Source organism: Falco cherrug, chromosome 11 (assembly GCF_023634085.1).
Source record: "Falco cherrug isolate bFalChe1 chromosome 11, bFalChe1.pri, whole genome shotgun sequence".
Taxonomy (NCBI): Eukaryota; Metazoa; Chordata; class Aves; order Falconiformes; family Falconidae; genus Falco; species Falco cherrug.
Genome location: NC_073707.1, coordinates 26682861 through 26710633, shown reverse-complemented (window position 1 = coordinate 26710633; position 27773 = coordinate 26682861). Strand labels below are relative to the sequence as shown.

The following is a 27773-nucleotide window of genomic DNA, read 5'->3' as shown; positions in this document are numbered from 1 at the left end:
ACAGGACTGTAGTAATTCTGGAGTCAAAAATATATATTTATGGAATGCAGTAATAATTTGTTTTGCTTTTGAAGGACAAAACACTTCCCTTTAATTTCTAATAAAAAGCAGTACGAAATGCAATTGGAAAGATTATGTTGTTGGGCAGTTGTTATTATCTAGTAGTGACCTCTGTCATTGATGGTTTGCAAATTAATACCTCCATCAACAAAACAGGAGATGAAGTGAAAGGGTAGACAAATAGTTTGAAAATTGGTTAGCTCAGTTTTCCAAGGAATATTAATAAATCATTTGATGCCCATTTGGTGCTTGGTAAGAAGCTTAATGCACCAGGGATCAATTCTGTGGCTGAGCTTATTAAATATCTTCCTTAACAACCTGGATGAGACAGCATGCTCCCTTGAGAAATCTCGAGGTGATGCACAACTGTGGGGAAAAGCCAGAACGGCTTTGCAGGCATAAGCCACTTGTTGGCTCAACTGGAATTTAAAGACTAATGTTGCATTATTTATTTAAATAACAATAACAAGATTTTCACGCTAATTTAAGATGCCTTAGTTCAGCTCACTGTAAACTCTTTTGCTTCCATTGCCTGTAGAAGAGTTTGGACTGCCAGTTGAGAATTTATTTGCAAAGTGTATACAATAGCTACACTTGAAATGTGTATTTCAAATATGGGCTCTCTTGACTGTTCCTAGACTGCCTGACAGTTATAGGTGAGGGGTATTTATGTGGCTGTACGAGGAAATAGAATCTGTAAATTGGTATTGTATAGAACAAGGTACTCTTTCAGTTGACAATAGGCTGTTTCATTATATCAGTGCTTTCTAACAGTTTGCTCTCCTCAGAGAGCTTCAAAAAGCTAAATTCTACTTTGCCATTTGAGTAGGTTCATCTATTATGTGGCCTCAGTAATGTTATCTGGAGGTAAGTCTTAGAGAAAGAAAATGCCTTAAAATATAAAAATGGAGGGATAATGTACTGTTGTAGGTGTCAGTCCAATGTTCATCACAGTGAGAGGTTTAATATCTTTATCTTCATTTTTTCTAATTGATAAGTGAGTCCAATGTTTGAAAAGCCCTAAATTACAGATGCTTAAGTGGCGGAACAGCTATTGTCAAAAGTATGGGCGAAAACAGCACCCTATTGTTGCAGTCTTTTAAATATGATTTGTTGAAAATTGACTTTTTACTGGAGGTCAGAGTTCCCTTTAGAGGGCTTGTACTTCCACAGAAATATCTAGAAGTGCCACGGATATGCCTTGCTATTAAAGGAATGATTTTGATATAAGTACTTACCTGGCAGTACTTTTGATTCGTTAAAATGGGAAAAATAAGTGGAGCAAAACAGCTGGGACAATTTCTAAGTAAATTCATCAGTCATTCAGGAACTATGCATTTAAAATACCTATAAATAATAGAATGCTCCATCTAAATGGAATCCTTTTATTGATGTGTAAGTACAGTGTCACCCTGAAAATTCTTTTTTTACTTACCATTTCCATGCCTTGAGAATCAAATCAGGCAAGTTACATTATTTCTGCTTTTTTGTCTTTATTTTAACAGCATTATTTTGTATGGTGTGTGAAATGAAATTGATATGTTGTTAAGCTTTAAAATTACTTTCAGGTAATAAATAATTGTTTTGGAGGTTTTTTTTAGTATTATCTTGGGGATTGATAATAGGGTAGCTTCTGTGTTTTGGCATTGGCACTTGTAAATTCTCTTTATTCATATTCGTACAATATAGTATAATATCGTATATCTTAAATATCTTTTCATTCTGACAATGTTCATGGGATTGCTGATCATACAAAAGAAGACAGGATGATGGAAACAGGGAGAATGAAATACTGAGAACCCGGTTTTTCCTTTTATTCTACATGTTTAATTGTCCTAGGTTTATGAAGAATAAATGATTTGTTCTATGTATACATAAGGAAACAAACATTTAGGGTTTCAAATTTTGTTTTAATAGATAAAAATATGGCCTATCAGAAAGTGAATGCAGACCAGAGAGCACAGGGGCACTCACCGTACCTTGACAATGATGAGCTCCAAGCTACAGCACTGGAATTGGAATGGGACATGGAAAAAGAGCTGGAGGAGCCTGGCTTTGACCATTTCCGACTGGATGGTGCAGTCCAGCATCACTTGGGAAACTCACAGAGCCCTGACCTGGATCTTGAGCCTATCCAGCCTTCGTCTTCTCCAAAGGGAAGATTCCAGCGGCTTCAGGAAGACCCAGACTATGTCTCACACTATACGAGACAGGCACCAAAGAGCAACCGCTGCAGTTTTTTTCAGATACTGAAAGTATTTTGCACTGCTTTGATTTTATTTATTTTTGGAATTGTGATGGGATATTATGCACTCAAGAAATGCCCTTCTCCCCTAACATCTCAAGAAAGAAATAACCCTCATGTCTACCATGAAATTCTCAAGGAGATCAAAGCTGAAAATATTAAACAGATTTACAGGTATGTACCTTGACATGTTTTTGTCTAAAGACAATCAGCTGCCAACATTAAGATTTCTTGTTACTTATTTTATGTGGAATCTTATTTACAAACCTTGAGTTTGTCCTTATATTCAGTTTTCTTGTGATGCTTTGGAAGCTTTCATAAACATATATGAAACTAGAATATTTTTTAACAATGTGGATTTGTGTTAGTTGTCATAGTTTTTGTTTTAATAATGTTCTGTTGCTAAGTGTATTCATAGTAGCTTTACATGAACTGAAAACCAGAGATCATTCAAAGTGAACAGAAATACAGATGATAGACCAGCTGTCCTAGATCCAGTTGATCATCAAATACCATTGTTGAAAAGTAAGATTTCACGTAGTGTTTTGGAATATCTGGTGTTTTAAAAAATCCCCATCTAATCTATGGCAAGTAAATGAACCCTGGCTTTTGTTTTTCAGTCTATATGGTGGAGTAAACTTTTAGTCTGTATGGGTTTAGGATTGAAAAATTTAACTCAGAAAGACTGATTTTTTTTTTTCTTTAGTACCTGCTTTATGAATAGAAAATGTTGTGAAATATCTACTGACTGGTTTAAATTTAATTTTTCTTTTCCATGTTGAATCTTTTCACTGCTTTGAAAGTTTATATAACACGTTCATATCAGAGTATAATCACTTTTCTGTAGCAGTGAATGTGGATGAAACTAGGTTTTCCTGCCAACTTTCAAAAGTTATTTCTATACGAGGGGGAAGATGAGCTTATTTTTCTGGCTTCTGGAACTGCAAGATCCTTTTTCATGATAAAGGAAACGTGTTGCAGATTTTTTGATCAGTGCCAATTCAGAAGCAGCAGAACTTGGATACCTGAGGGTAGAAAGGATCATTGTCATGGACATCCAAAGATGTGTTCTTGAGTTGATAGAAATACAGTGAAAGTAACTATGGTAGTCTTCTAACATAATGTCTTTTATTACATTTGCAAAACCAAGCCTAAAATTCTTCGGCAGATAGTACCATGTTTTGAGCCAACACTATTACTAAATTCAAGGGAAAAAATAAATATGAAAGATTTCATATCAGGTTTTATGTGCTGAACTGACTCTACTGTGTACATATTAATAATTTTCATAATTGGGAAAGTGAACAGATGATGAAATATGTTGATTCTGAATGGTAAAAAATTAACCTCTTTGTCTTCTAACAGAGTAAATTGAAGTGAATTTTGTCATTAGGCTTAGTCATGAAGAAAGTATTGAAATAAGCTAAACCCTACTGGTTGGGTATTACGTAAATTACACAAAATTGCAGAGAAGTCAGTCATTTTCAGGATAATACTCCAATACTTTGTGTTTGGGGACTGGGATTTGCTTGCCTTTTTATTATTTCTAAGGCTACTTTAAAAACATCCCTTTTATAACTTTTTGTCAATTTTCAAACTATTTCAGCTCTCTGCTAGGATGTTAGTGAGAATCTGGACTTTTGGTAAAAAGAGTTATACGAATCCTTTGGAACTTAAAAAAAGTATGTAGTTGCTATCCTTTAATTAAGATAATTCTTAGCATTTGGTAAATGTTTTTCTATGTAATAGCATGATTTCAACAAATATAGTCAAGCATTAGTTCAGTTACGTATCAATTCTCTATAAAAATTCATAATCAATGCTTTTAGTATATTGCGTTGCCCACAACATTTTTCTTAACCCAGCCTTTTGATCTGAGACATCTTTTATCTCATGTTGTGTTAAGTTGCTTTCCCTTAACATCTGTTTGGCAAGAGTCAGAGCTACTGCAATGAAACCTGCGTAGATGTAGCCCCACAAATATAGAACACGCAACATATGTTGCTTGGGAAAAAAAAAAGCCCAAACCTGACAAAATCAATACATGTTCCTGTAAGACTTCTTTCAATATACTTTGAGTTACTAGCAGTAAGTGGCAGCTGCTTAGCTTGCAATTTCTAAATGTTACTGGGAATGACATTAATTTAATCTTTTTAGCTTACTACTTAGATCAGACGCAATAATGGTAAGGGATTTTGCTATACAGTCCTGTTAAAGGACTTTGGACAAAAAGAATCTATAATAAAGATACAGCAGTGCCAATCATATCACATAGGCAGACATCACCTTAATGTGCTTGGAGGTCTGGAGTGGGAACATCCTATTGGGATGAAATCTCCTGCAGGCAGACAAAGCTTTGAGCATTGGGACCCTCTGGGCTTCTAAAGAGGTTGCAGAAGTACACCAGGGGATTTGTGTTGATTTTGTTGGGATTTGGACTGGATTCTGTGAAAACTGAATGAAGTCTCTCTACCGATCTGGGTTAGGAATGGAGAATCGTGTGGAATAACAAGAGTTTGTCTGCACAGGTTGCTGAAATGGGGGATGCAGGTTTTCCTGTCCAGCTTCTCTATCGGAGGCTGTTGGTGAGAGCTTGTGTGCTGCTGTTGTCAGTCCTGCACTGACTGTCTACTTAAGCATTTCTGGCAGCAGATAGACTAGAAATCGTTAGGTAAGAAAGGTCCCTGTGTTGGCTTATGTTCCTTCGACTTCGTACCTTGCTTCCTGTAAAACGTCATTGCTGCAAAAATCCAGTGCTATTTAGCACCTCTGTAAGTACTGGCCTTGTCCAAGTTGCCTAAGTAATGATACAACCAAAGTAAAGATTATCTCTATAAGCCTTTTTGAACACCTTGCCCTGCCCCTGGCAGGGAAGCGCTTGCAATGTTGCTGATAAAACGCAGGAATCACATTACTGCTGACACTTCACAGGTTTCAAAACTGTAATTGTCAAAGGTACCCCAAAGGGGGAGTCACCACAAAACCCAGATGTGCTCCGTACCCTGCACGCTGCTTTTCACGTGCTGACAAAAATAGGACAAATATTTTTAACAGGGTTCAATTAGTAAATCTATCATTTAGGAGTGTGAATACTAAATTTGCTCAGATAAATATTTATGAGCGTAAGAACCTGCTCTGTAGTGTGGGCAGAGTCAGAACTGGTAAAAACAGACATAATTCTGCATACTGAGCTGATAGGAATCCAGTAGTGTTATATCTGTGCCATGAATATAATTTCTCTTCAGTTTTCTTTTGGAAGATATATGAAAAGGTTTTAGTGCTAGGTTTTGTAACCTAGAAGGCTCCCACAAGCCTTCAGGATGGATATGAAAAAGGCATAAATCTCATCTCCAAAAGAGACTGGGTAGAAGTTGAGATACAGAATACCTGGGGCACTGTTTAAAATTATATCCCCAACCAGCAGAACTTACCAGGGCAACACAAATGGACAAAACTGGTAAAATTTATAGGCTGAAAGTAGGCTGTCTCCTGAGGACAGCTAGGTTGAGACTCCATGGCAAGATTGAGCTCTCGAAGCCCTTTTAGAGAGAACGTGTCAAGAGGGCACGGCTGGAGAGTAGTCATCTGTGCTTTGAGTCCGCAGTCTTGCTCCCCAAGGAGTGTGTCTGCAACTCTGAAATATAATAGGAAAAGTCAGAATAGGAGAAGTCTGGTTTTCAAAAGTGATGAATGCATTTAGATGTAGAAGTCTCTGAAGTTTATAATAAGTGCTTAAGATCATAAGAGGCAGACTTTCAAAAATACAGAAACACCCAACACTTCTGCTAAACACAGTTAAATTCTCAAAGGTAAATGAGCCCTGGTTTTGATCAACACGGACGTTTTCAAGCTATGCCTTAAAATAGAATTCAGATTTCTAATATTGCTTAAGTGGTTTTGAAAGTTCAGATGGTGGGTTTTTTAATTTTTCTTCTCGTTGTGTGTATAAAGGGGGGTGCTAGAGAAGTGTATCTTTATCCTGTTGTGCATCTGCCAGGTGCAGGTTAACTATCCAATGGTCATTACCACATTAATGAATTATTCAGCAGATTTGTGTCTATAATAAGTGGATTGATTTTGTTTGCTTGTTTGTTTTCCCCTCCTTTCCTTAATTGAACAGCCATTTGTGCTGTGTAGTGTCCCCTCTGACTCTTTGGGTGATCTTTTTTGTTGCCCAGCCTTCAAGAAGAAGACAAGGGGAAAAATCTGCAACACCATGGTTAGAGGGAGAGTTGCCAGTGACTTCAAGGTTACTGTCACTAGCTGCCAAGGTTTTTGTCATCATATATGTTGCTAAGTGCTTCTATTTTACAATGGTAAACATTTGAGTTTTGTGCAAACTGAACTTTGGTGAATGTTTTCAGAAAAGGTTTAAGTTGAATGTTCTAAAGGGACAAGGCAATGAAAGCAAAACAAGTAGCAGAAATACAATCTTGTGAAAGACCTCTAAGATTATATTAACTACTGCTGTCCAATTTGGCATCTTTTTCTTAAAGAAAATGTATTGTGTTCCATGTTGTAACAGTGCTGAGCATTTCATCAAGGGAAATATGAGAGGTGGTATTTTAATTTTCTGTGAAATGATTTCAATTTTGTGACTCGAAAACCAGATAAAAATGAAACAGTCCTAATTTGTTTGGAAAAAATGTGGCTATTTTAATTTTTTAGGACAGTGTAATTTTGGGGGTTTCTGTAAATGAAACTGATAAACAAAGATTCAGGTTGAGAAAGAGTAAAGAAAAAATGGGGAGTTGTGTTGATGTTAAAACCTAGCTATACTTTTATTTGTCAGATTAGTTAATTCTTTCCTACATTATTTTCAAAATACTTGCAGTCTTATTCTGCTTTACTCTGTAATCCCTTTCAAAAATCATATGTCTCGGTTACTATCAGATTCACAGTCCTCTTGGATACATTTTTTCTGTAATTAAGACTGGGGGGGGCACAGGTGGAAGAGTCTTTGCTTTGCTCTTTGTCCACTCTATAGAGCAGCATCTACATTTGAACTTTTGTTTTTCAAATGCTTTTTTCACTATCATTTTTCTTACCTTGAGCAATAAGGATGTTTAAATCCCTGTGTAATACGTTTAGATATAACTAACTGTACTTTGGAGGCATATCTGTTCCTTCCTCCAGCTGGTAATACCACCTCCAGAATCTCCCAGATCCATCTCTGGCAAGAATTGATTTGTCACTGGTGCCTGGTGCCATCCATAACTTAAGCTTAATTCTTCAAAGGGCTTTGGGAGAGAAGACAGCAGCACTCTCCTATGTGGTCATGGCCAAGGCAACAAAAGTGCCTATGCAGTGAGAAAAGGAGTTTTACTTGTGTATTCTGAAAGTGAAGAAACTACCATACTGAAGTGTTTCTTGTCCCTGATCAGTTATAATCAGTACTGTTAAAACCTTGAAGCTTCAAACCGTTTTGTCAGGTAAAGCCTGTGCAACACCAACCTGACAAGCAAAGAGAGCCTAGAAGGTCTCAGAAAAATTTAGTTCTGGAGAGTGGGACTGAATTACATTTACAGGCCACTGCTTGGCAAAATTACCTTTGCTGTCCCAGAAATAAGAAATCACGACAGGAGTAGAGCCTCTCCTTCTAAAGAAAGGGTATAAGGAGAGAAAGGAGGGCTCTGGTGACTGCTTCCCTTAGGAAAGATTGTTTTGTCCCTGCTGTTAACAGCTGGTGTTAATTAATAGCTGCTGGCTGCAATCTACATGGCTGGTGGTAGCAGCGCACCAGCCTACACTGCTGCTCACTTGTGATCTGAGTGGTTGTCTGTGTCCCCTGTACAAAAACAAATTCTGATTTTTCCCATGCCAACGGTTGAAAAATGCGTTGCAAAAAGCAAATCTCGGTGGGAACTCATCTATTCCCTTCTGTAAACCAGTCCCAGATATTTATTGTATTGCTATAAAAAAAATAAAATATTAAATATTGTTAGACTGAGTCTGAAGTCCTGCCTACTACATCTTTAAAAATGGATGATGGCATGTTCCTGGGTAACTGGGAGCTAAGTGAACTCTCTAGATTTATTTCATTCATGCTCACGGCATAATCACTTGGGATTCTCTTTATTCACACGATAATTCTGAATGTGCATTTATAAGTACAAAGCTGCTTCTGAAAGGAGACACAAAAAACATCCTACAAATGAAAGTTCCCACTTACCATCCTGCTACCTCCCCAGCAAAGAATGGTTCTGACAACATGGGGAGATGTCTTTTGTGGAAGAAAGATGCCCTGTATGACCTGGATGGTATCTGTGGAAAAGCAACTTGATAAATGTAGGCTTCAGGTACCCACTTACATCAGTGTGATTGTTGGGGTTTTTTAACGCCCCAAAATTGTTATATTCGTATTTCAGAGGTGCTAGTAGAAAGGCATGTCTGGTTTATAGTTTTCTTTAGTTTCATTCAATTTAGCTTTTTGTTTGGTTTGGTTTTTTTTTATTATTTGGCAAACATAGCTGTTTCATTTGTTTTTCTGCAGGTGAAAGAAGGAAGCATTATATTGATATAATGCTTGACAAGGAGGTGTAAGTTTGTTTCTGTTAGGGTCAGTTACAGTACATGCTTATAAAATTCCTGTTCCTTTTTGAAGAAATGTCTCTGCTTATGGTTTACTTAACATTGAAAGGACATGTTTCACATTTTAAGTTCAAAATGTGGTTATCTGAGAATGATTTCTCCTCTCAGTTGATTATTTTTTTAATGGTAACCATAAAAATATATCGATCTTTAGATATTTGATTTGGGAAATAATTTACAGTGACATCTGATTTTTGTATTATAACTGTGTCCTTTGTAAATGAAGTACACAGTGTTGCTTTAAAATATTTTTTCTAAGCAATACACCAGTGTGATATAGTAACGAATTAGATCCAATAAGCTGTATTATTCCATATCGGCATAATAAATAACGAGTCCCTTGATAAATTTCCTTATCTGTCAAAGCCCACGTAAATGGCTTTAGTCTTAGTGCTCCTTTCTCAAAAATAGCATACAGTTCTGTGCTAGGGAAAATAGAAAGAAAATCACAACTGGGCAAACTTACTGGTTGAGAAACTTCGTAAAGACAAAAAAAGTAGTTTAGTTTGCAAGGTAAAATAAAAAAGAGATTGCCAGACCTCTGAAATTTTCTTTCAGTAGAAGAGAAGCAGGAGAAATTGTGTCTTCTCTGTAATATCGTGGGTGGACTTCCTATGTCATCAGTGTGAAAACTGAGAATAAGGCTTTTGAGTGTTTTCTTACAAACATACCATTCCAGGAAGTGTATTTTGTGGAACAGCAAAATGAAATGTATAGATAAGCTAACTCGGAATCTTTGAAGATTAGGTTTTAGTTGGTGGTTTGTGGGTTTGTTTGTTTTGGTTTTTTTTTTTCAGTTTGTTGTTTTTACATAAATCTGCCTTTTTTTGTGGTACATTTTCTGGATGATTCTGCATCAGTGCAACATTCACAGGCTCAGGGTGGAAATTTGAGTGGGGAATATGAGGGACAGCTCAGTACTGCTGAGAGGTTACATGGGGCGCAAAGGACTGAGGGTGACAGTCTTTTTCTGCATTAGGTGGAACACAACCTGACACCTGAACTTGTCCCATTGGAGTGCTTTCCTACACAACACCTCTGTGCTGGTACAGCACCTTGTGTTTGCTAAGAAAAAGTAACACTAGCTTTTGACAGACTGTAGAGTGTAAATGAATTTTGCTCTGATCATGTATTTTTGGATTGCATAATCTAACTTACTTAAAAATTAAAGATTCCCGTGCTGAAATTGCCTCACACTCATCACTGAAGTGTGGTTAGCATTTAGAGAGACAACCAATTTCCATGGCTGTTAGCTATCTGCCTATTTACCCTGACTGCTGAAAAGTGGGGGGCAATTTAGTCCCAATCAGAACAGCAATTTTGATTGGTGACAAGTACTACTTTTCCTCATAAATGTTGAAATGAGCTGTGCCAGCACGGTTGAGAGGGTAATTTGCTTTATAAGGGTCTAGCATACTTCACTCCTGTCTGCGTGGGGTAACAGAGGGATGAGGGAGGACTGATGACGCCTTAATTCTTCCTGTTTGCTGGCTGCCCCCAGGATGTCTTGCTCTCTCCTTTGCTGATGTTCGGTGCTGTTTGGAAAACTCACATTTTCAGGGGATTCTTTCTGTTTCAGCATGACAGACTGGAAGAAATGGCAAAATTTCTAAGTATTTTTAAAATCCATACCTCCTAAAGAACTTTTGGTGAGTGGGAGGCCCCATACTTTACCTGAAAAAGAAATACTTGACGAGGCATTTCTGAGCAATACTGACACTAATGCTGGCTAAAAGGCAGTATTTAAAGGCAAAAGACTTATTTACGTTGCCATCCATCAGTTTTATAGATGTACCCAAACCATATTTCTTCTAACAGAAAGCATCTGAAGGGAAAAAACAAAAACCAAAAACAAATGGCCTGCTGAGATGATAACCATCTTTCATTTTAGGCCAATTGCTTCCAATGGGAAATACCAAAGGACACAGAAATTGGACAAAGTTGTCCTTCACTGTCCAGTCCTTACAAGTCAATACAAGGAGAATCAGCAATTTTGGCTAGTGGTCCCAGGGACATACTTATAAAGGTACTAAGAAACAAACCTTCCACAACAAAACCCCTTAACAATTTAATTAGTGGCACTAGGTATACTGACTATCTACTAATTGCCTGAACAACTGCAGGAGTTTGCTCCTGCTGAGTTAACTGTATTGGCTCTCAACTTCTCAGCGATACAGTATGCTCAGAGAATGGCTGTTTTCTCAGAGGAGATGGTGGCACAGGGCATTGCTAAGAGTTAGCTGGTAAAATTTCTTAAGCACCGAACACTGGGAAATTCCTGTTTAGGATGCATCTCTCATCAGCAGTGTGTAAAACTGGTCTATTGGTACTCTTGAGATATGGTGTTTGAGTGGAGCGCTGCAATTCCATGGTATGCACCGCAACAATTAGCAATTAGTTTCCTGCCTGTACACATAAATCAAATTAACAAAGCCTCCAGGGGAAAGAGTTTTCTCAGCCCTCTTTGGTGGTGCTTTGACATCCAGTTCCCTACAGTCAGCACCTATGACAGCTATTTACTAGAAGCCTGCTAATAAGTCAGACTGTTACCGAATTTACTGGGAGAAGCAGGACTGCAATTTGTTGTGCAGTATTAACTTACTGTTCAGGCAGCATTTGTAACTGAAGGATACTAAGGAGCATTGCTAGGAATCGATCAGGGATAATGAAATTGATATTGCCTGAATAATAATCAATTTTAATAATAGTCTTCTACTGTAGTCTTGCATTAAGGGGCTTCTATTCTCAGTTCAATTCTCTTTGAAAGGTGATGAGTTTCTGAAGTGTAGTAGCTGCCACACCGAAACAAATATGAAATACATTGAACAGTTAGGGCTTTTGCCAGTCGTATTGAAACTTGCACAGTGTGAGACTTTCAAAATTAAACAAGTTGGTTGGCCTTTTTGAATTTCTAGGGTACTGTTTATGGACAAGAAGTTAAATAAACCAGGAGATCTGTATGTATGTCCGAGTTTTATTCAGTCTCAATAACAGGTAATCTTTAAACACGTGAGAATTCTCATCCTTCATATAAGCTGGTCTTTCCCTTGAACACATGTAATGGACACAAATTTACATACAAATGATTTCCTGAAGAACTAGTTCCTGTCCAAGTTAAAATACTGACTCATACTCTGCTTATTTTATATTTTTTCAAGGGTGAAAAGGCTGTTTTTTTCAAGTTAGATGGAATTTTCTCTATCCGTTATGTTTTTCTTCCAGTAAAATATACAAATTGAAAAGTGAATCAAAATGTCACAATCAAAACAAGTGTTCAAATGGCTCACAAGTAAAATAGTTTGGAAATCTTGTTTCTTGGAAACTGCAGGATTTTTATTTCTGTTTGGGGAGGGGTTTGTGTGACATGACATTTCCTGCCAAAGCGATGTCTGGTCCTCAAAAACAACTTAATTTCTTTGTTTATCTTTTTTGAAAGTTGGTTATTTAATAGAATGGAGAAGATAACAGAAGTGAGGAGATAACTTTTGAGGGTTTTGTTCATTTTACCTTTTTTTAACGAGTGCTCAAACTTCAGCAGCCAGCAGGCAAGTTAAGTGGGTTGGGTGGGAAAAGGTTGCTTGCCATGGGGGTTAGGACTCTATGAAAGATTGACTTCTCTCCAGCAAATTTCAGAAAGCTCTTCAGAGGGGAGTTTGTATGAATGGTAGTGTTTTTGCTGAGATCTGGGTCTAGAGAAAGGAAATAATTTGGGATCTCTTTCCTTTGGAAGTTAGGATAAGGCTGAAGGCTGGTGTAGTAATCCTCCTATATAATACAGAATTAACCAAATGACCAGAGTTTTGAGGTATGTGACTTTGGCTCAACTATCCAATATTGATGTTATGCTCTAGGCAACAATGCATTTTGCTTCTGCTGAAGTCGGGAACTGGAGCCTGTAGACTGGAGAAGCCCAGGACTTCTCCAAAACCTGAAGAAGGGAGGCAGCAGGAAGAAGAAATGATAGTTAACAAATGGAGGAGTTGTCCATGAAAATGTCAGTATGCCTTTGATGGAAATTGTTTTCTTTGTTCCAGCAGGGCAGCTGTGGTTTAGCAGAGAGCTCAGATATTTACAGTTATGATTGTGGCCGAGGCTGGAACATGTTCCCAGCGGTTCTGGAATCTGTTTCCTGTTGAAGGCCATGTGAGCCAAGGCTGATGCGGTGCAGATTGAGAGCATTTAATTATTTAAATAGCTGGTTGAGTGCTATTTGCGAGCAAAAGGTGGTAGCTCTGTGAAGTTGCTTGTTTCATGGCCATTTGTTAGTAATAGTTATCAAACACTTTTATTTTTAATAAATGCCAACCTAGGTGATGGCTCTGTGATATGCATTATTAAATAAATAGACAAGCTTAGAAAAAGGCCATACGGTCATGAATAAAGTTTCCATTCCCTGTCAACTATTTAGGGAACAAAGCAAGAAACTGAATTATTCACGGTATGCTTAGTGCAAGGCAAATGGAACCTGCTGCTGTGTTGCTAGCAGTGCAAATAGGTACTTAAAAAATAACAAATGGCTTTCTTTCTGTATTATCATGCTTGTTTTTCTTTGATAATATTTCTAGAAACTATTAAAGAAAATTAGACCCTGTGACAAAAAAAGTTAAGTCAGCATAGTTCCTCAGAATCCTAGCAGAGACCCTGTAGGGGATTTAGTTTCTAAATAATTCCGTCTACATGCTAAAAAGAGAGATAAGTCATTGTGTTTTGGATGTTAATACAGGTATTCCTTTTGTTCTTGTGGATTATTTTTTTAAAATAAAAATATATTTTATAAAGACTGTGTCCTGTAGACAGAAATACATGTATTTAATAGCTGTCTATTCATTCATATATGGGGTTTTGTCCATACGTGAGCACATAGATCTAATATTCTATAGTGGCTGAAGTTCTGTCATTTATACTACACTACTCAAAACAGTCATATTCTAGTGCTCAATACCACTGCTGTCTGTGATCAGGGCTAAAAAAACGTTTGCTGTTCTAATTCCAAGGCCAGAAGTATTTCTCGTATTCACAGTTCCTTTGAAACAGAACGCTGCCCTGTGTTATGTATGCCCAGAGGGTTATTAAGGGCACAGGTCTGCACCGGAGGATGGGCCTCAACGCCTAACGAAGGGACTTGTTTAGCATTTGGTGAGAAGTAAATACAGGTTGGGGGTGATGGGTGGTGGGGTTACAACTCATTTGTATTGAAATAACTATTATATAAAATAAAAAATTAAGTTAGTCAATCACAGTGCAGAAATATTTCCACGTGAGAATAGATACCAGGGGTTCTTAGTCTGGTGTGGGTAAAGAAATAGAACTAGAACCAATGGCTTGAAGATCAAACATTAAATAAAAAGTGTACAGTACAGAGAAGGTGATGAATAGAACATTTCATTAAGACTTTGCTATGTTGTTGAATGTTCTTTAGCCAAACTGTTGTTACAGTGTTCAACACAAGGCAAAATGCATCTGCAAAATGCATCTGTGGTACAGAAGAGGTGAGGTGAGATGATTTAGTGGTTTCTTTCTAATGTTTTTTCCAATCTCTGTGTTTCATCATCTTTTCAAGGATTTTATTGAGCAGACTGTGATCAGTCTAATTTGTTAGATATACAGAAAACATTTTGGGGTGCAAGTTTGAAAACCAATAGCCTTTGGATGTGGAATGAGTTCCTTAGAAGTTAGTGCTGTTCTTTATTTTTCCTAACTGTAGTGCAAGGACAGTATGAAAAATTTTCATGCCTTCAGATATAAAACCAGAATATATATGGATTGCCATTTTAGGATTCATCAAAGGGGTGGATTTTTTTTTAATAGAATTATATATTAAAGAAAAACCCCCAAAAACCCCAAAAAACGAAAAAAAAACCCCAAAAACCCCAACAACCACAAACCAATAAATTTAACTCTTAATTTTTGACCACACTTTAAAATTACAGTTGGCATCTATGAACTGAGAATTGGCTTATAGCCTGCACGTTCTGGTGTCTGTACCTCTGATTACCTAGAGCAGGAGATGACAGCTGGAGGAACACAAGAAGCGATTTCTATATGTGTTCTGCAGCACTTGTAAAAAAATCTTTTTAATGAATGACTGTGTTAATGCAGCGTGTGCTGCATCTTGTTACATTGTGGGTCAGGTAAACTAGCAAGTAAAGTAAGAAAAATCTTCAAAGTAGATTGAAAAGAATGCACTCTAGTCGACCGTCCTGGTGGCAGTGTGGCCCTATTCTGCTCACCATCCCACTCTACCTTCATGTGGGTTTCTGGCAGAGAAGAAAGCACTTCTTAAAATACACTTCAGAGGCTCAAGCCTGTGCTGATGGCCTCTGTCTCTTGTCAGCTATGGCCAAGGAGAACGCACTCTGCAGATGTTCATCACTGGGCTTCTAAAAAAAGGCTGCGATAATTTCATTTTGTAGAGGATGCTAGAATTAAACTCCTGAATTTCTGATTACTGCTTCTTTACCTGTATTATTGTGCTGTTTTAGCTAAGGTGCCTGAGAGGGTTTGATATTAATACTCTGTTTTGATTAATAAAATTAACTACAGCAGAGGATGTGGGCTGTGATGGTGGCAAGAGCTGAGATGGAGCCGGGTGCTGTCGCGGGGCTGTTTATAGCACTGTGAGGCGGCCAGGCATTATCAGGGATTTGCAGCTCTCCACTAGAAAAACTTAATTTTCTTTTTTTTTTTTTAAATCCCAGACTGTTAAAACAAGAATCATTTGGTATTATTTTAGAAATACAAAGCTAAATAAATTAAATCCTACTTTAGTCTTACGGATTTGGAAATTGGTTTTACATGCTTTTGTCGCATCCTGGCTGGATTAATCTAACTCTCGTTTTACAGTTTTGCCGGCGTTGCTGCTGCAGAACTTTTGTACAGATTGCAGCAGCAGCAATGATCAGCAGCTCCCCGAGGAAGAGCAAGGCTCACAGAGGTTTAGGTCTCTCTTCCGTCTCTCTCATTTTCTCCTGACTTAGTACTTCTTGAAGTTAAAAAGGTCTCGCTGTTTGGGAAAAAGGTAATTGGATCAGGATGAGTCATACCCAGGATTAAATGCTGGCGGTAGGATTCGATCCTTTTCCCGTAGTTAACATAATTAAGACTGACATTAAAGATGAAATTATCCTATACGGGGGCCTCAGGTGAGCGAGAAACTCTTCAGGGACCTTCCTGCTTCATGCTGTGCCTGCCTGGCCAAGGAAGAGCCCCAGGGCGGGTGGGAGGGCAGTGCCCATGCAGGGCACTGCGACAGGCGTGGGAGGAGGATTACAGGGTTGTCTTGTACATGCACAAAAGGCTGTCCCAGTGCCCTGGCGAGGTGCTGAGAAAGGTGTTTAATAAATAGAGTGTAACGGGCCTCGTCTGTACATATGTGCAGCCGCTCTGGCTGCAGTTCAGAGCTCTGGAGCAGAGCTGGCGTGGTCGATTTGCAGCAGGCTCCTCCCTGGGCATGCTGCCTCCCTGGCGTCTTCAGAACTGGTTATTTCCCAGAGAAATTTGGGGTGGTGGCAATAATTTTCTAGCAAGACTTCAGATTTGTGTGTACCAAATCTAAACATCTTGCTGCTTGGCTGCTTTTCCACGGTTAGCTTTCCTGAACCGCCTTGGGGAAATGGCTAGGTCCTTTCAGAGCGCCCCAGCTGAGCTGGGCATGCTGCTCCCGGCTACGGGCGCGATGCCACCAGTGTCCTCTTGCTTCTGGGGGGCTTCATCTGAGCCGTCTTCACGCATGGGTGGTTAGTCTCTCCAAAACAGGTGGTTCTCTTTGAGATCCGGTCCTGTTTGCTTCATCTTGGCTAAAAGCAGCTGACATCTCTGCAGCACCTTTTAGCATAGGCTGATAAATTTATTTGCATACTCAGGTATTTTACCCTCCAAATAATTCAGCATAATTGTGTTTGAATTGAGGTTACTGAATAATCCGGTCTACCCAAAATGAATGAACTTTATGATTAGGTTATATACTGAATTTTTTGGTGCATAAAGACATTTTCACCTGTTACTTGTATGTTAAACACTGGTCACTGGCTGTGTTATGTGATGCTTAATGCACAGAGATAGAAAACAGATTTACCTAAAGATGAGTCTTAAGTATTTGTTATGTGCTGTTATGCCAGTAATGAAGAGCGACTTTGGGATGGGATTGTGTTATTCCACCAGTAATGCAAGACACATGTCCCCAGAGGAAAAGTTGTTACTTTTTCTAGAATGGAAGGGAAGTAATTTTGTACAGAGAAGGTAGGTAATTATTGTCATAAGGCTTATTGTGATCATATGCAAATAGTTTCCTAGTTTCTTATGCCGGACTAGTATTTACATGATAAGGCATGTAAGTAGTGTATCATAAAACCAGTAAAAAGATAACTTCAAAGAAAAAGCGTGACCTTAGTGAGAATGATAGGGCTGCTATTGCAGAAGCAACAAAAGCATGTTGTGGTACTGTCTGGTTGTAATCCTTTAAACAGATGACTTGATAGTAATGGAAAATTAGCGTTCTTTTCTAGGCACCTCCAGCTAGAAGATGCATCTTTTTGCCTTTTTACATTGCAAACAACATATTAACTTCTCTTTCAATTGCAAATGCTATTAAAATTTGCCAGAAAAGCTCTTATTTTTCTTTGCCCTCACTGATGTTTCAAATCATAGAAACATTAGAATGTATTCACGATTTGTTCATCATTATTGTATCTTGGAGGGAGATAATCAATCTCTGTTAGCTTATTTTTGAGGCTGTATTTAAATTGCCCTGGAAATAGTTGAGCATCCACAGTAAAATCAAATGATTTTTACTTACAGTATTATTTGAGCACTAAAGTTGAAAGAGACCATATTCTGCTAGAGATGGAAAATTAAAGTGAGTATTTGCTTACAGGTAATTATATGGCTGTGTTTATATTTAATGGAGGAAAGCTCCATGGAGAAGTCCTTATTTAATCTTGAATGCAATATAACAAAGTTTTCAATTGTTTTTCCCTGTTTACCAAAAGAGTTTCAGACCTACTGGAAATATAATATTTTAACAGCTTTGAAAGCATTGAAATGTTAAAAGTACAGCTTCACCAAATAGTTATCTTTGTAGTTGAAAGTTTTATTTTTTCAGAGGAGGCTTAATTATTTCTGGAAAATGAAGGTTGAGTGAAGAGAGGAAAGGCTCCTTGCCAGTATTCTGCTTGCATTCCTTTCAGACTATGCATTCTATGAGAATGTTTTGGTTCCATCAGTTACCTTTATTTGTTTGTCCTTTATCAAAACAAAATGAAACAACAAACAACGCCCCCCCCCCCAAAAAAAAAAAAAAAAAAAAAAAAAGCAAACCAAAAAATCCAAACAAAACCACACCAACTTCACAAAAAGACAGGTGTGAATTGTTTCATGAGCGTTTACTATGCACTGGGAATCAGAAAAGTGTGAGTTTGTGCTGTCTGGACCCTTCTTTAAAGAAAAAATAAAATATTTTACTGTATTCTTTTTCCCTGTATATCATGAAGAATTTTTTTTTCATCTTCTTTTTATCATCAGATCTAAGCAAAAGGGAGTTGTCGACTAAATATGGATTCAGTATATGTGGGATTTTAAATTGCTATGGTTCCACTTATGAATAGAAATAAATTTAAAAGCATAATAAAGATGAATTATGAATTAAAATGTATTTGAAGTATCATTTTAAGCAATATACTGAAGATCATGAAAATGGAGCTGTGGTTCTGAGATTAGTAGAAAGCCATGTGATTAGCTAAGGCAAATTATATTATTTTTAAATGTTCCTGAAATACTTTCCTTTGGTTTTGTTACTGAAAGGTAGTCACCACAGTTTGCAGCTACCTTTGAGATGGTCTAAATATATAACTAAGTAGCATGATTTTAACTTAGCCCTCTTTCAAAGTAGATTTAAACATTTTTTCTTGATTGCAGTTTCAGGTTTATTAGTATGCACTTATTTTTCTGAATTTCCCAGATGTCTGCTGAATTTACAGTCATGTAACTGAGTTCAGTAATTCATTTTAATTTTAATTATTTATGGTTAACAGTGTCACCATTTTAATTTTTTGTTTATTTCGTTTTGGTTGTATGGGTTGGGTTGTTTTGTTTTGTTGCCCCCCCCCCCTTTTTTTTTTTTTTTTTTTTTTTTTTTTTAGGTGAGATGTCTAGCATGTCTTGGCAAGCCTAAGCAATAGGAATACATTGGGATTTTTTTTAAACCTAATAAATAATATTAATAAAAAATAAGTTTAAAAAATTTAGTCATGGCTATACATATTTTTGAGACAGGTCCCAGGAACATCAAATTAGGTTGCTTTTAACATTGATATGCGCTTGTTTTTTGCATTCTTTTAAAAGAAATACTTCTGTGCATAGGACAAAAATAACTATGACCATAAAAGTATGGATTTAAAAAATCTAGTTTTTCCATTATGTAGGCTGGAAAGTCTTTGGGATGGTTGATGCTTTTATTAGCTGTATGTACAGTGTCCAGGGTTCTGGACTCTTGATCTCAAATTCCTCTGTTTTTGTTACTAAAATGCTGATAACCAGTAATAACATTGCCTTTGTTTTCCTAAAATTAATGTCTGTTAAGTGTAGCTTATGCTACTTACATTTTGGATGCACACTTAGCCATAATTGTTTAAAATGAGAAAATTGTAAGCACAGAATTGGAGGGAGAGTGAAGCTACTGTTGCTAATGAAACCTTAACTGTTTAAGTTAAATGCTGAATATTCATAATTGTATCAGAGACTGCAAACCCCCTGAAACTTACTACTTAGGCCATTTAAAAATGATTGGGCACTTCAGTTTAATTTGCTTGAAGGTGAAGAGCTTATAAGACATATAAGATCCTAGAAATAATTCTGACAGCTAATTTTTACATGCATGAAAAACGTTTTGTAGTGGAAACCTTGACTTCTAGTGTTGTAGAGCTGCAGTCCTGCTGTCATAAAGGCTCTAATGATTTCTGACATAATTATGTATCTGAGTGCTTAGGCTGATACACATTCGCTACCCTTTAGAGATTCCTGTCCAAGTACCAATACTGGATGCACTCCTTGGCTACAAAACCTGCTTTGCTTTATGTCTCTGGCTGCACAGCTTTGCTAAGATCTAGGAGATGGATTCTGTTGTTATTATTAGTATTTCACATATACATTAAGCCTCCTGCACACACCTCCTTAAAAACAAATGGCATAAGCACCTTGGACTTTGTTTGCTGATTGTGTAAATTGCTTTGGGGCAACTGTTAGGAAAAGTGCTTCTGTATTTGTAGCAATGTCCTTCTATGTGCCTGTCACTGTGTTAGTCAAGTGGCTCCCAAAATGCTTTAACACCCCTGGGGATCCACTGTGTGTTATTAGGAAGGAAGAGAGGAGCTGGACCTTTCAACCTCTTCAATGGCAGGAGAGCAGGGCTGGGAGGGATGACAGGCAGAGATGCTGCAGCAGCCAGGGTTGCCCTCCGGAATGTAATGCACCTTTTCTGGGAAAGGAGTATGCCATGCTGACCTGAGAAACAAAAGCTGGTGCAGCCAAACAGGGCAGGGCAGGCTCCACTTTGTCTATCTGTGGGTGATGGAGTCAGTAGAAAGATATTTGTTCTTATTTAGTTTTGTATTAAACCTGTTGGTTTAATAGTTAAGGAGTGCTACATCAAAAGGTTCTGCATCCGAAGTGCTTCAGACACGGTTTTGAATGATTGTTACCCTTTGGCTATAGTTAATTCAATTTTAAATATGTTTCTTTTCACTTAGAAAGTTCAGCTAGAGTTTGGATTGCTTCCCTGTTGAAGATAATTTGATTTCAGATCGCAGGAGTTTAGAAGTATGTAGACGGAAGGAAAAAAAATCTTCCATAAAAGCTACACTGTATGTAAATCATCTTATTCAGGCAAGGAGTTTGGTGCTAAGTTACAAGTTATGTCCGAAGAGTGAATGATTTAGGGTTTGATATAATATGTTAAAAATCTACCGTGCATGGCTGTTTTTTAATAGCTCATGTGTCATCCAGCTGGCACATGCTATGTCTGTATGAAAATGAACATTGTAGTTGGAATGACTTAATGGAAAGGGGTTTTCAGATACATGTTTGACGTTACTATTTTTTGTATCAGGCATGCTAAAGCTGATCTGAGTTCTCAATAGGCTGGCAGAAATGTCAGTCTCATACTACACTGAACTTCTTTGGGTATGATGCATTATTTGCTGATGCTGTTTTCTTGTTTGCATAAGTGGATTTGCATGGCTTGGTGCTTCAAATATTGGACTACTGAAAACCACCTGCATCTGCTGAGGTATTGAGACAAAAACTCTGGAGGCTGGCCAGGTTTCTGCAGTGCTTTTGCTTACGTGGTTGACAGTAACATCTGGTAACACAGATGTTGAATTCTAGCGAGCCGTAATTATTTTGAGAGTAGGGAGAAGTTGTCACACGTAGTTATTATCATGCTACTATCACAGGTATTAAAATCAAAGAGATCATTTTGTTCTTTGCTGACAGCATATGTTTTCTCAGCTTTGGAGATGTGCTAGTTGATAGCATGCAATATGCAGATTAAAAAATATCTTGTTTTTTTTAACCAGCTTGAAGGTTAAAGAAGAGCAAAGAGACTGTAAACGCAAAATGTTTTGTTTCTTCAGAGTACCAGTTCCATTGCAGTTGTGATTGCTGCCAAAATACGTTTCACACTGTGCCCTAGAGCCCCTCATAAATATGTGTTGGAAGTTGTTCTAGTGCAAGGGAGGTGTCTTAGCTCTGTTCATCTCAGCTGTTAGAGTTTTGGCTTTGCTTTGATTTGGGTTTGGAGTTTTTTGGTTTAGTTGGTTGTGTTTCAAACTCCCTGAGAGTCATTTTCAGGCATACTATTATTGGAAGGAACAAGACAGCTGAGTTGTGAGGAATTTATGTATTTACAGAGGCATTATAGGGTAAATATTGGAATCTCTACTAAGAGAGAAATTTAAACTCTATTAATTGAGTAATTCTGGAAATTTCAATTTAATTGGCCAACTTAATATCAGGATTTAACATTCATTTTTATAAGAGCGACCTTTCATTGAAACTGGAAAAAAATGTTACTTCTTGATTTGTTTACAGTAAATACTAATTTTTCATCCTAAAGCTTTGTATTTGGACATCTGCACAAGTGGAAATGAGCATCTTGTGAAATTTTTCAAGTGTAGTCTGATGCACAGTAATGTTTTAACATTTTTTTTTTTAAAGCTTATGTTTGCAGTAATAACATTTAAAAATTTCTTAGACAACACAAGTTTGTAATGTGGCTAGGAACAAACTGCAGGCACTAGATAAATCTGCCTTCTCCCTTGGTCTATAGGAGTGAAATCAAATGTATTTTAAGATTACTTTAAGGTCTTTGCACTATCTAGGATAAGGGCATTTTTTTATCTTACAGACGCATATGATAGATATGAAAAGAATTTGAGTAAGTGGGACCAAATATGAGTAAGAGTCCCAAGCTAAGAATGTAAGTACCATAAAGTTATCCTAATGCCTTATTCTGCACAGTCTAGATCTGAAATTAGTACTAAGAACCATTTTATATTATATGTTTCTCCAGCATTAGAAAATGGTGCTCTTTTTCTTTAAAACATAAGTTGAATCATATCTTACTAGAAATTAGTGTTCTTTGAGTATCAATATCCTTTGTCTGAGGTTACTTAGAAGTGTGTTAATATTTTTCAAACTCACCAGTTTTCCTATCTATGTAGCTCTGCAAGTGCTCAGGCGGTCAAGAGGAAAGTGAAATCACAAACAGGTCATCATTTAGTTATTTCTAAAATCCACTTCTTACGCTGTCCAGACGTCTGTACTTTTAACTTGCTTTTGTCCTCGGTTTACATTGACATTTTAGGCTGCACTTACTGCCAGGTGAATGCAGTGAGGCGCTGACTGGGCTGGACAATCTCTAAACGAATGCAATGCCCCTCATCTTCTGGCATGATGCTTGTATTTTAGGTAAGATGGCTTTTTACCTGCTTTACAACCTAAGCAGTGCTCCAAGCCCTCTGTGGTTTCTTGCTTTTCCACTGTAGTGCCTATACATGGTTTTACGTTCTAGAGGCTTTGCATTTCTCACGTAATTGTTTCCTCCTCCGCACAACGCCAGTGCCCGAGTTTCCCAGGGTGAGTCATTATGTGGGTTCAACTTGGCTTTCGTGCAAGCGCTTTATTATTTTTGCGATGTGTTGCATAGGAATGGTTACCATGAGACACATATTTTGTAACTTTCTGATATGGTTTGTTGAGGCAACAAGCTTAAGCGATTTAACATCATTTTCTGCCCTCTAGTTTTACTGCTGCTGGATGAAAAGGTCTGTTTAGTTTTATTCTCTTTTTTTATTTGTTGAGCACCTTGTCTTTGAACTGTTCTTAGGCAGTATACTAGGTCAATTTTTAGTTTCAGATGTCTCTCAGTTGCCCTCATATAACTGCATCACTTAACCCTGGACAAAAACTTGGGTCATTTCTACATCTCTCAGAACATTTTGATTTTATAACTGCGTCTAACCAGGTGAATTCCCATGCCATCTTGCTAGCTGACATGTCAACACGCTCCTGTGACAGTTTTCTTGCCCCAGTCCGTTGCTGGCATTCTCTACCAGCTTTTTCTCCTGGAAAGTGTGGTGGCCCATTCTTACTACTCTCCATAATAAAACCAACGTTTGCTAAGCTTCTACATTGGCACTCTGTGCATAATGCTTGTTCTGACTTATTTGGAAATAATGCACTATTTCAGACCTGAAATGATTTGCATGTTTATACATTATTATACATCCATATTGTAATAATGGCAGATAAGTTACACTTCTAAAAGTGGATGATCTCACAACTTTGTTCATAACGTGGTCCTGTGAGTTACGGGTCCATTTGATTAGGGTGGAAACTTGGTTGTGGCAGCACGATTCAGATACATATTTCTCCAAATCCTTTTTGCTTTCTTCTTAAATCTGTTCTTAATTTCTGATGTAATGTTTGAAATGTTCTTTCTGTTGTGCAGAAAACATCAGAATAGAGCAGTACAGCACTGACCTGACTAGTGAACTGCTTTGGCTCTCTTGGCTGTAATTCCCGTTTCCCTGGACAGACCACTGAGTATGTGGATCTGAAGCTGTTGGTCTGTGAGACCATTCTTCAGTTTAGTGGTTGGGTTGTTTTGAGCTTTGCTTCTTCACTGTAGCCAAGGTGTTAAAGCCTTGGAGTATTATCAGATACACTTTATGAACTTGATACTTCATGTAGATAAGTTTTATCATTACTTGTGATCCTGACTTTCCTGCTGGACATCTACATACCCATATGAGGAGCTGTGCAACTTGGAAAATCTGGTTTAGAAAAGAACCAGAACTGTGCAGGGTTTTCGTTCTAGGATGGCAGTTACTGTATTACTAATGTTTTTCAAAATAAAATGAGTTGCTTCTCTGTAAACTTTTTCATGTGTGCCAGAGAGTATTTGAGAGCTGTTTTTAAAGATGAGATTTTGCCAGCCTTGCTGCAGCGGGTCTGCTAATTTATCAGTTAGCCTCCCTCAGGGGTATAATTGCCAGATGCTTTCTGATGCTCATTAAACTCGAATCAACATCCTTATAAAATCTATGAAGATGGACTATAATGCTGCTACTTCAAATAGGGGAAAAAAAACAAACCCAAACCCTTTTGTCAGCAGTAAGAAATGCAGTGGCTAGAATATGTCACAGCAGACATCTTGATTTGCTGTGGTCTTCTGTGGGGCGGGAAAAAAAACAGAAAAAAAACCAGAAAAAACCCCCTCAAACACTAGTGAATAAAAATGAAGTTTTCCAAGTACTAACAATATTTTTGCCTGCTTATATACTCATAATACTTCATACTTATATCACATTGATGATGCAAAATACGGCATTTGAGAAAATGTGAATTTATGTTTTCAACAGCAACAATATATTGGATTTACATGGTAAATTCTGCTCAATAAGCATTAATCTTGGCATTACATCTAAGAGAAACATGACAGCAGTACTTATTATACCTGTAATTTCTATATCAGTTATGGAAGGTGGGTTCTGAGGGTGAGACAGCAGAGCAAGTTCTCCTGAACCCAGTTTTAAAATTGTTTCACGCTTAAAGAATGTTCTGAATTCAGACAAAGATTGGGTAAAAATCTTAAAGCTTAAAATATAATGCAGGGTTAGATTAGGTCAATATCAAATATTGTACTTTTTAATGTGAAAAATGAAGAAAATACAGAATTAGGGATGAAATCTGAAACACGTGCTTCATAGCTATGCCAAATAATAATAAAAAGTTACGGACTCCAGTTTAGCCACCTTTAAAACTTTTAATTAGAAACAACAACTAAAAAGCAAGAAGATAAACAGTAGGCATTTTCAGTATCATCTTAACTTTCACAGTTAAGACTGTGCAAGTTAGCCCCACTTTTGAAGATCAATAAACTTCACAGATCAGGCATGTAATTGAATTAGTTTACTGCCTCCTGTTCCGTGCCAATGCCAAATGCATCAGAGCATACTGTAAGAATTCACAGTCAATCATTATGGCTCAGTTAATGGTTGTATTATGCCTTGAGGTAAAGTATTTTTGACTCCGCTGCAATTGTTTTTTGGGGTTTTTTTGTGAGGCAAATGCATATTTCATTAACCATCTAAATGCATCGTTCCTTCCTAAATGTTGTTTAGCTGCTATTCACAATTTTTTTATTAAAGAAAAAAAAAAAAAAGACTGTTTCATCCATAATTTTGGTGAAAATTCTACATAATAGAAGCGTTTAATTGGGTGGAGAGGGGAAAGGGCATACAGCCATTTGTGGTGGCAGATGTGACATCTTGAAGTGGCCTTTGCACCGTTTGCAGTAGCATGTAGACATGTTACAGGAAGCCTTAGAGATGCTTCTTTCAGAGAAAACTTTTGGTCTCCTGTCATGAGGAAGTTTTGCCACCTTTATAAACCAATATTTTTCTTCAGTCACCAAGCCTTTTAATTTTTTTTACATCTTTAGGAAACAAAGCCAATCTTACATGCAGTCTGGTAAGAGTTGAGCTGCGTCTGCAATAACAGCTAGAAATTATTTTACTGTTACTCATAAATTAGACATATTCAACCTGCACAGCAAACCTGGGAAGAAGGTGAAATATGTAACAAATAAGAATATTGATTGCTCAGAGGGTAACACGTGCTTATAAGCTGTTGCAGTCCTGTGCAGGGCTGTTCTTGTTGGGCTGCCTGTGGAGACACCCACTTCCAGCAACTGCAGCAAGTGAAGCAGCAAGTTTCTTCTGGAATTCTCTAATGCTAGTGACAGGTGTCTTTAAAGATCTAATCCAGATGTTTTTTTGCAGAGCTTAGTTATTTCAGGCTTTATTAATGATACCAGTGTAGCCATTTCCCTCCACTATGCAAATGATGCTTGAATTGCGTATTGTGTAGAATCATAATTTAATAAAGCACATTATTTAATAAAACAAATTTTTTAGTCGCTGACCTGTGGTATGCTAGTCCTTTATTAAGCAGGTGTTCCCTTTTAAATTTGTAGTGATTAGTTCATTACTGCTGATTTTAAGAAGAAGACAAATATATCTTTTTAATCTCTTTTCAAATATGGCTACAGGTTAAATTAAAACAGATTACTTAAAAAGAAGATGAGATGTTATTTACAGCATATTTTACTCATGAAGTGGAGCACTGGAGACCATTGCCTGCTATTGAGTTAGTGCTTACTAGGGAGGTCGGCAGCAGAAATCCTATTAATTCAGTTTGAAACTAGATTACATTATAAAAATATGTATGATGGCACATGATGCATAAAGGCACAGAACTTTGTTTTGAAAAATAGAGAATGTTCAGTGTATAACAGCATCTGTATTCAGGGCAAACACAATTTTTCAAGTATTTGCTTGCACACACAAAGTCCAAAAGACTGCTTGTTTTGACAGAAACAACATTTATACATTATTTTGAAATTTTACTGTTTGTTTTTATCAGTACACAGTAGATGTTTATGAAGTTCTGAAGGATTTGATTTTATTTTGTAGCTGATAATGTAATTGTTAAGCTATCTTTGGTGATCAATAAATCTGAAAACCCAAAATATTTTCTTTCGTTTTCCTGCCTTTAGTAATAATGACATTATTAATTAAAAAAAAGAAACCAAAACAACCCCCTCCCCCCTGTTAGTTTAATGAATCAGCTGTGTTGTTCAGGTGAATAACTTGGAAAATTGTCAGCAAAACACATACATAATAACCAATTGATATGCTATCATTTTAATATTGAAAATTGAAGATAACATGGTATTGGTAAAACCTAGGTAAGGTCTTGCACACCGTATTCTTATTTTAAATATAAACTTTTTGCCTGTGTATATTATTTTCTTCTGTTATTAGTTTTAACAGATTGTTTGTTTGTACTACACTTATTTAAAGCTGTAGCTTAATTTTGTTTTTCAATATCTCATTGGTGATATTTAACATACCAGATTGGCAACCATAGAAAAATATAGCCTTTATCAATATTCTCTGAAATTATTTATTCCGGATAACATGTCTTGCTTTTCTCTGGAATAAATTTTAATCACCAGGAGGGGTTTGGTAAAATCTCACCCCTACCCACCTTTCGATTGACTTGTGCCTGCCTGATGGTTTTGCGAACTTCATGGGCAATGAAAGTAATTTGGCACTATTAAACAATCGTGCCTTTTTTTTTTCTTTAAAAAAAAAAAAAAGGTAACATACTGATATCCTAACTTCTTAGATCACTCTTTGGTTACTCCGGAGTAAATATAAATTTTTGGTAGACTTTGTGAATGAAATGTGGGGTTTGGCGGTTGTTTGGCATTTTTTTTGATTTTTTTTTTTTCTTACTAAACCATTTGTGTTTA

The 27773-nt window shown here is 37.1% G+C and overlaps 1 protein-coding gene across 6 annotated transcripts in view; it reads left to right on the top strand.

Annotated features, from left to right (window-relative positions):
• The window catches only part of NAALADL2 (N-acetylated alpha-linked acidic dipeptidase like 2), a 504203-nt gene that overhangs the window by 210027 nt on the left and 266403 nt on the right, over window positions 1–27773 (top strand). For all 6 annotated transcript variants that reach the window (XM_055723677.1, XM_055723680.1, XM_055723679.1 and 3 more), the window contains one exon: window positions 1978–2479. In XM_055723677.1, the coding sequence (XP_055579652.1) occupies window positions 1986–2479 (494 nt within the window). In that variant the 5' untranslated portion in view covers window positions 1978–1985. The remainder of the gene's footprint in view (window positions 1–1977; window positions 2480–27773) is intronic.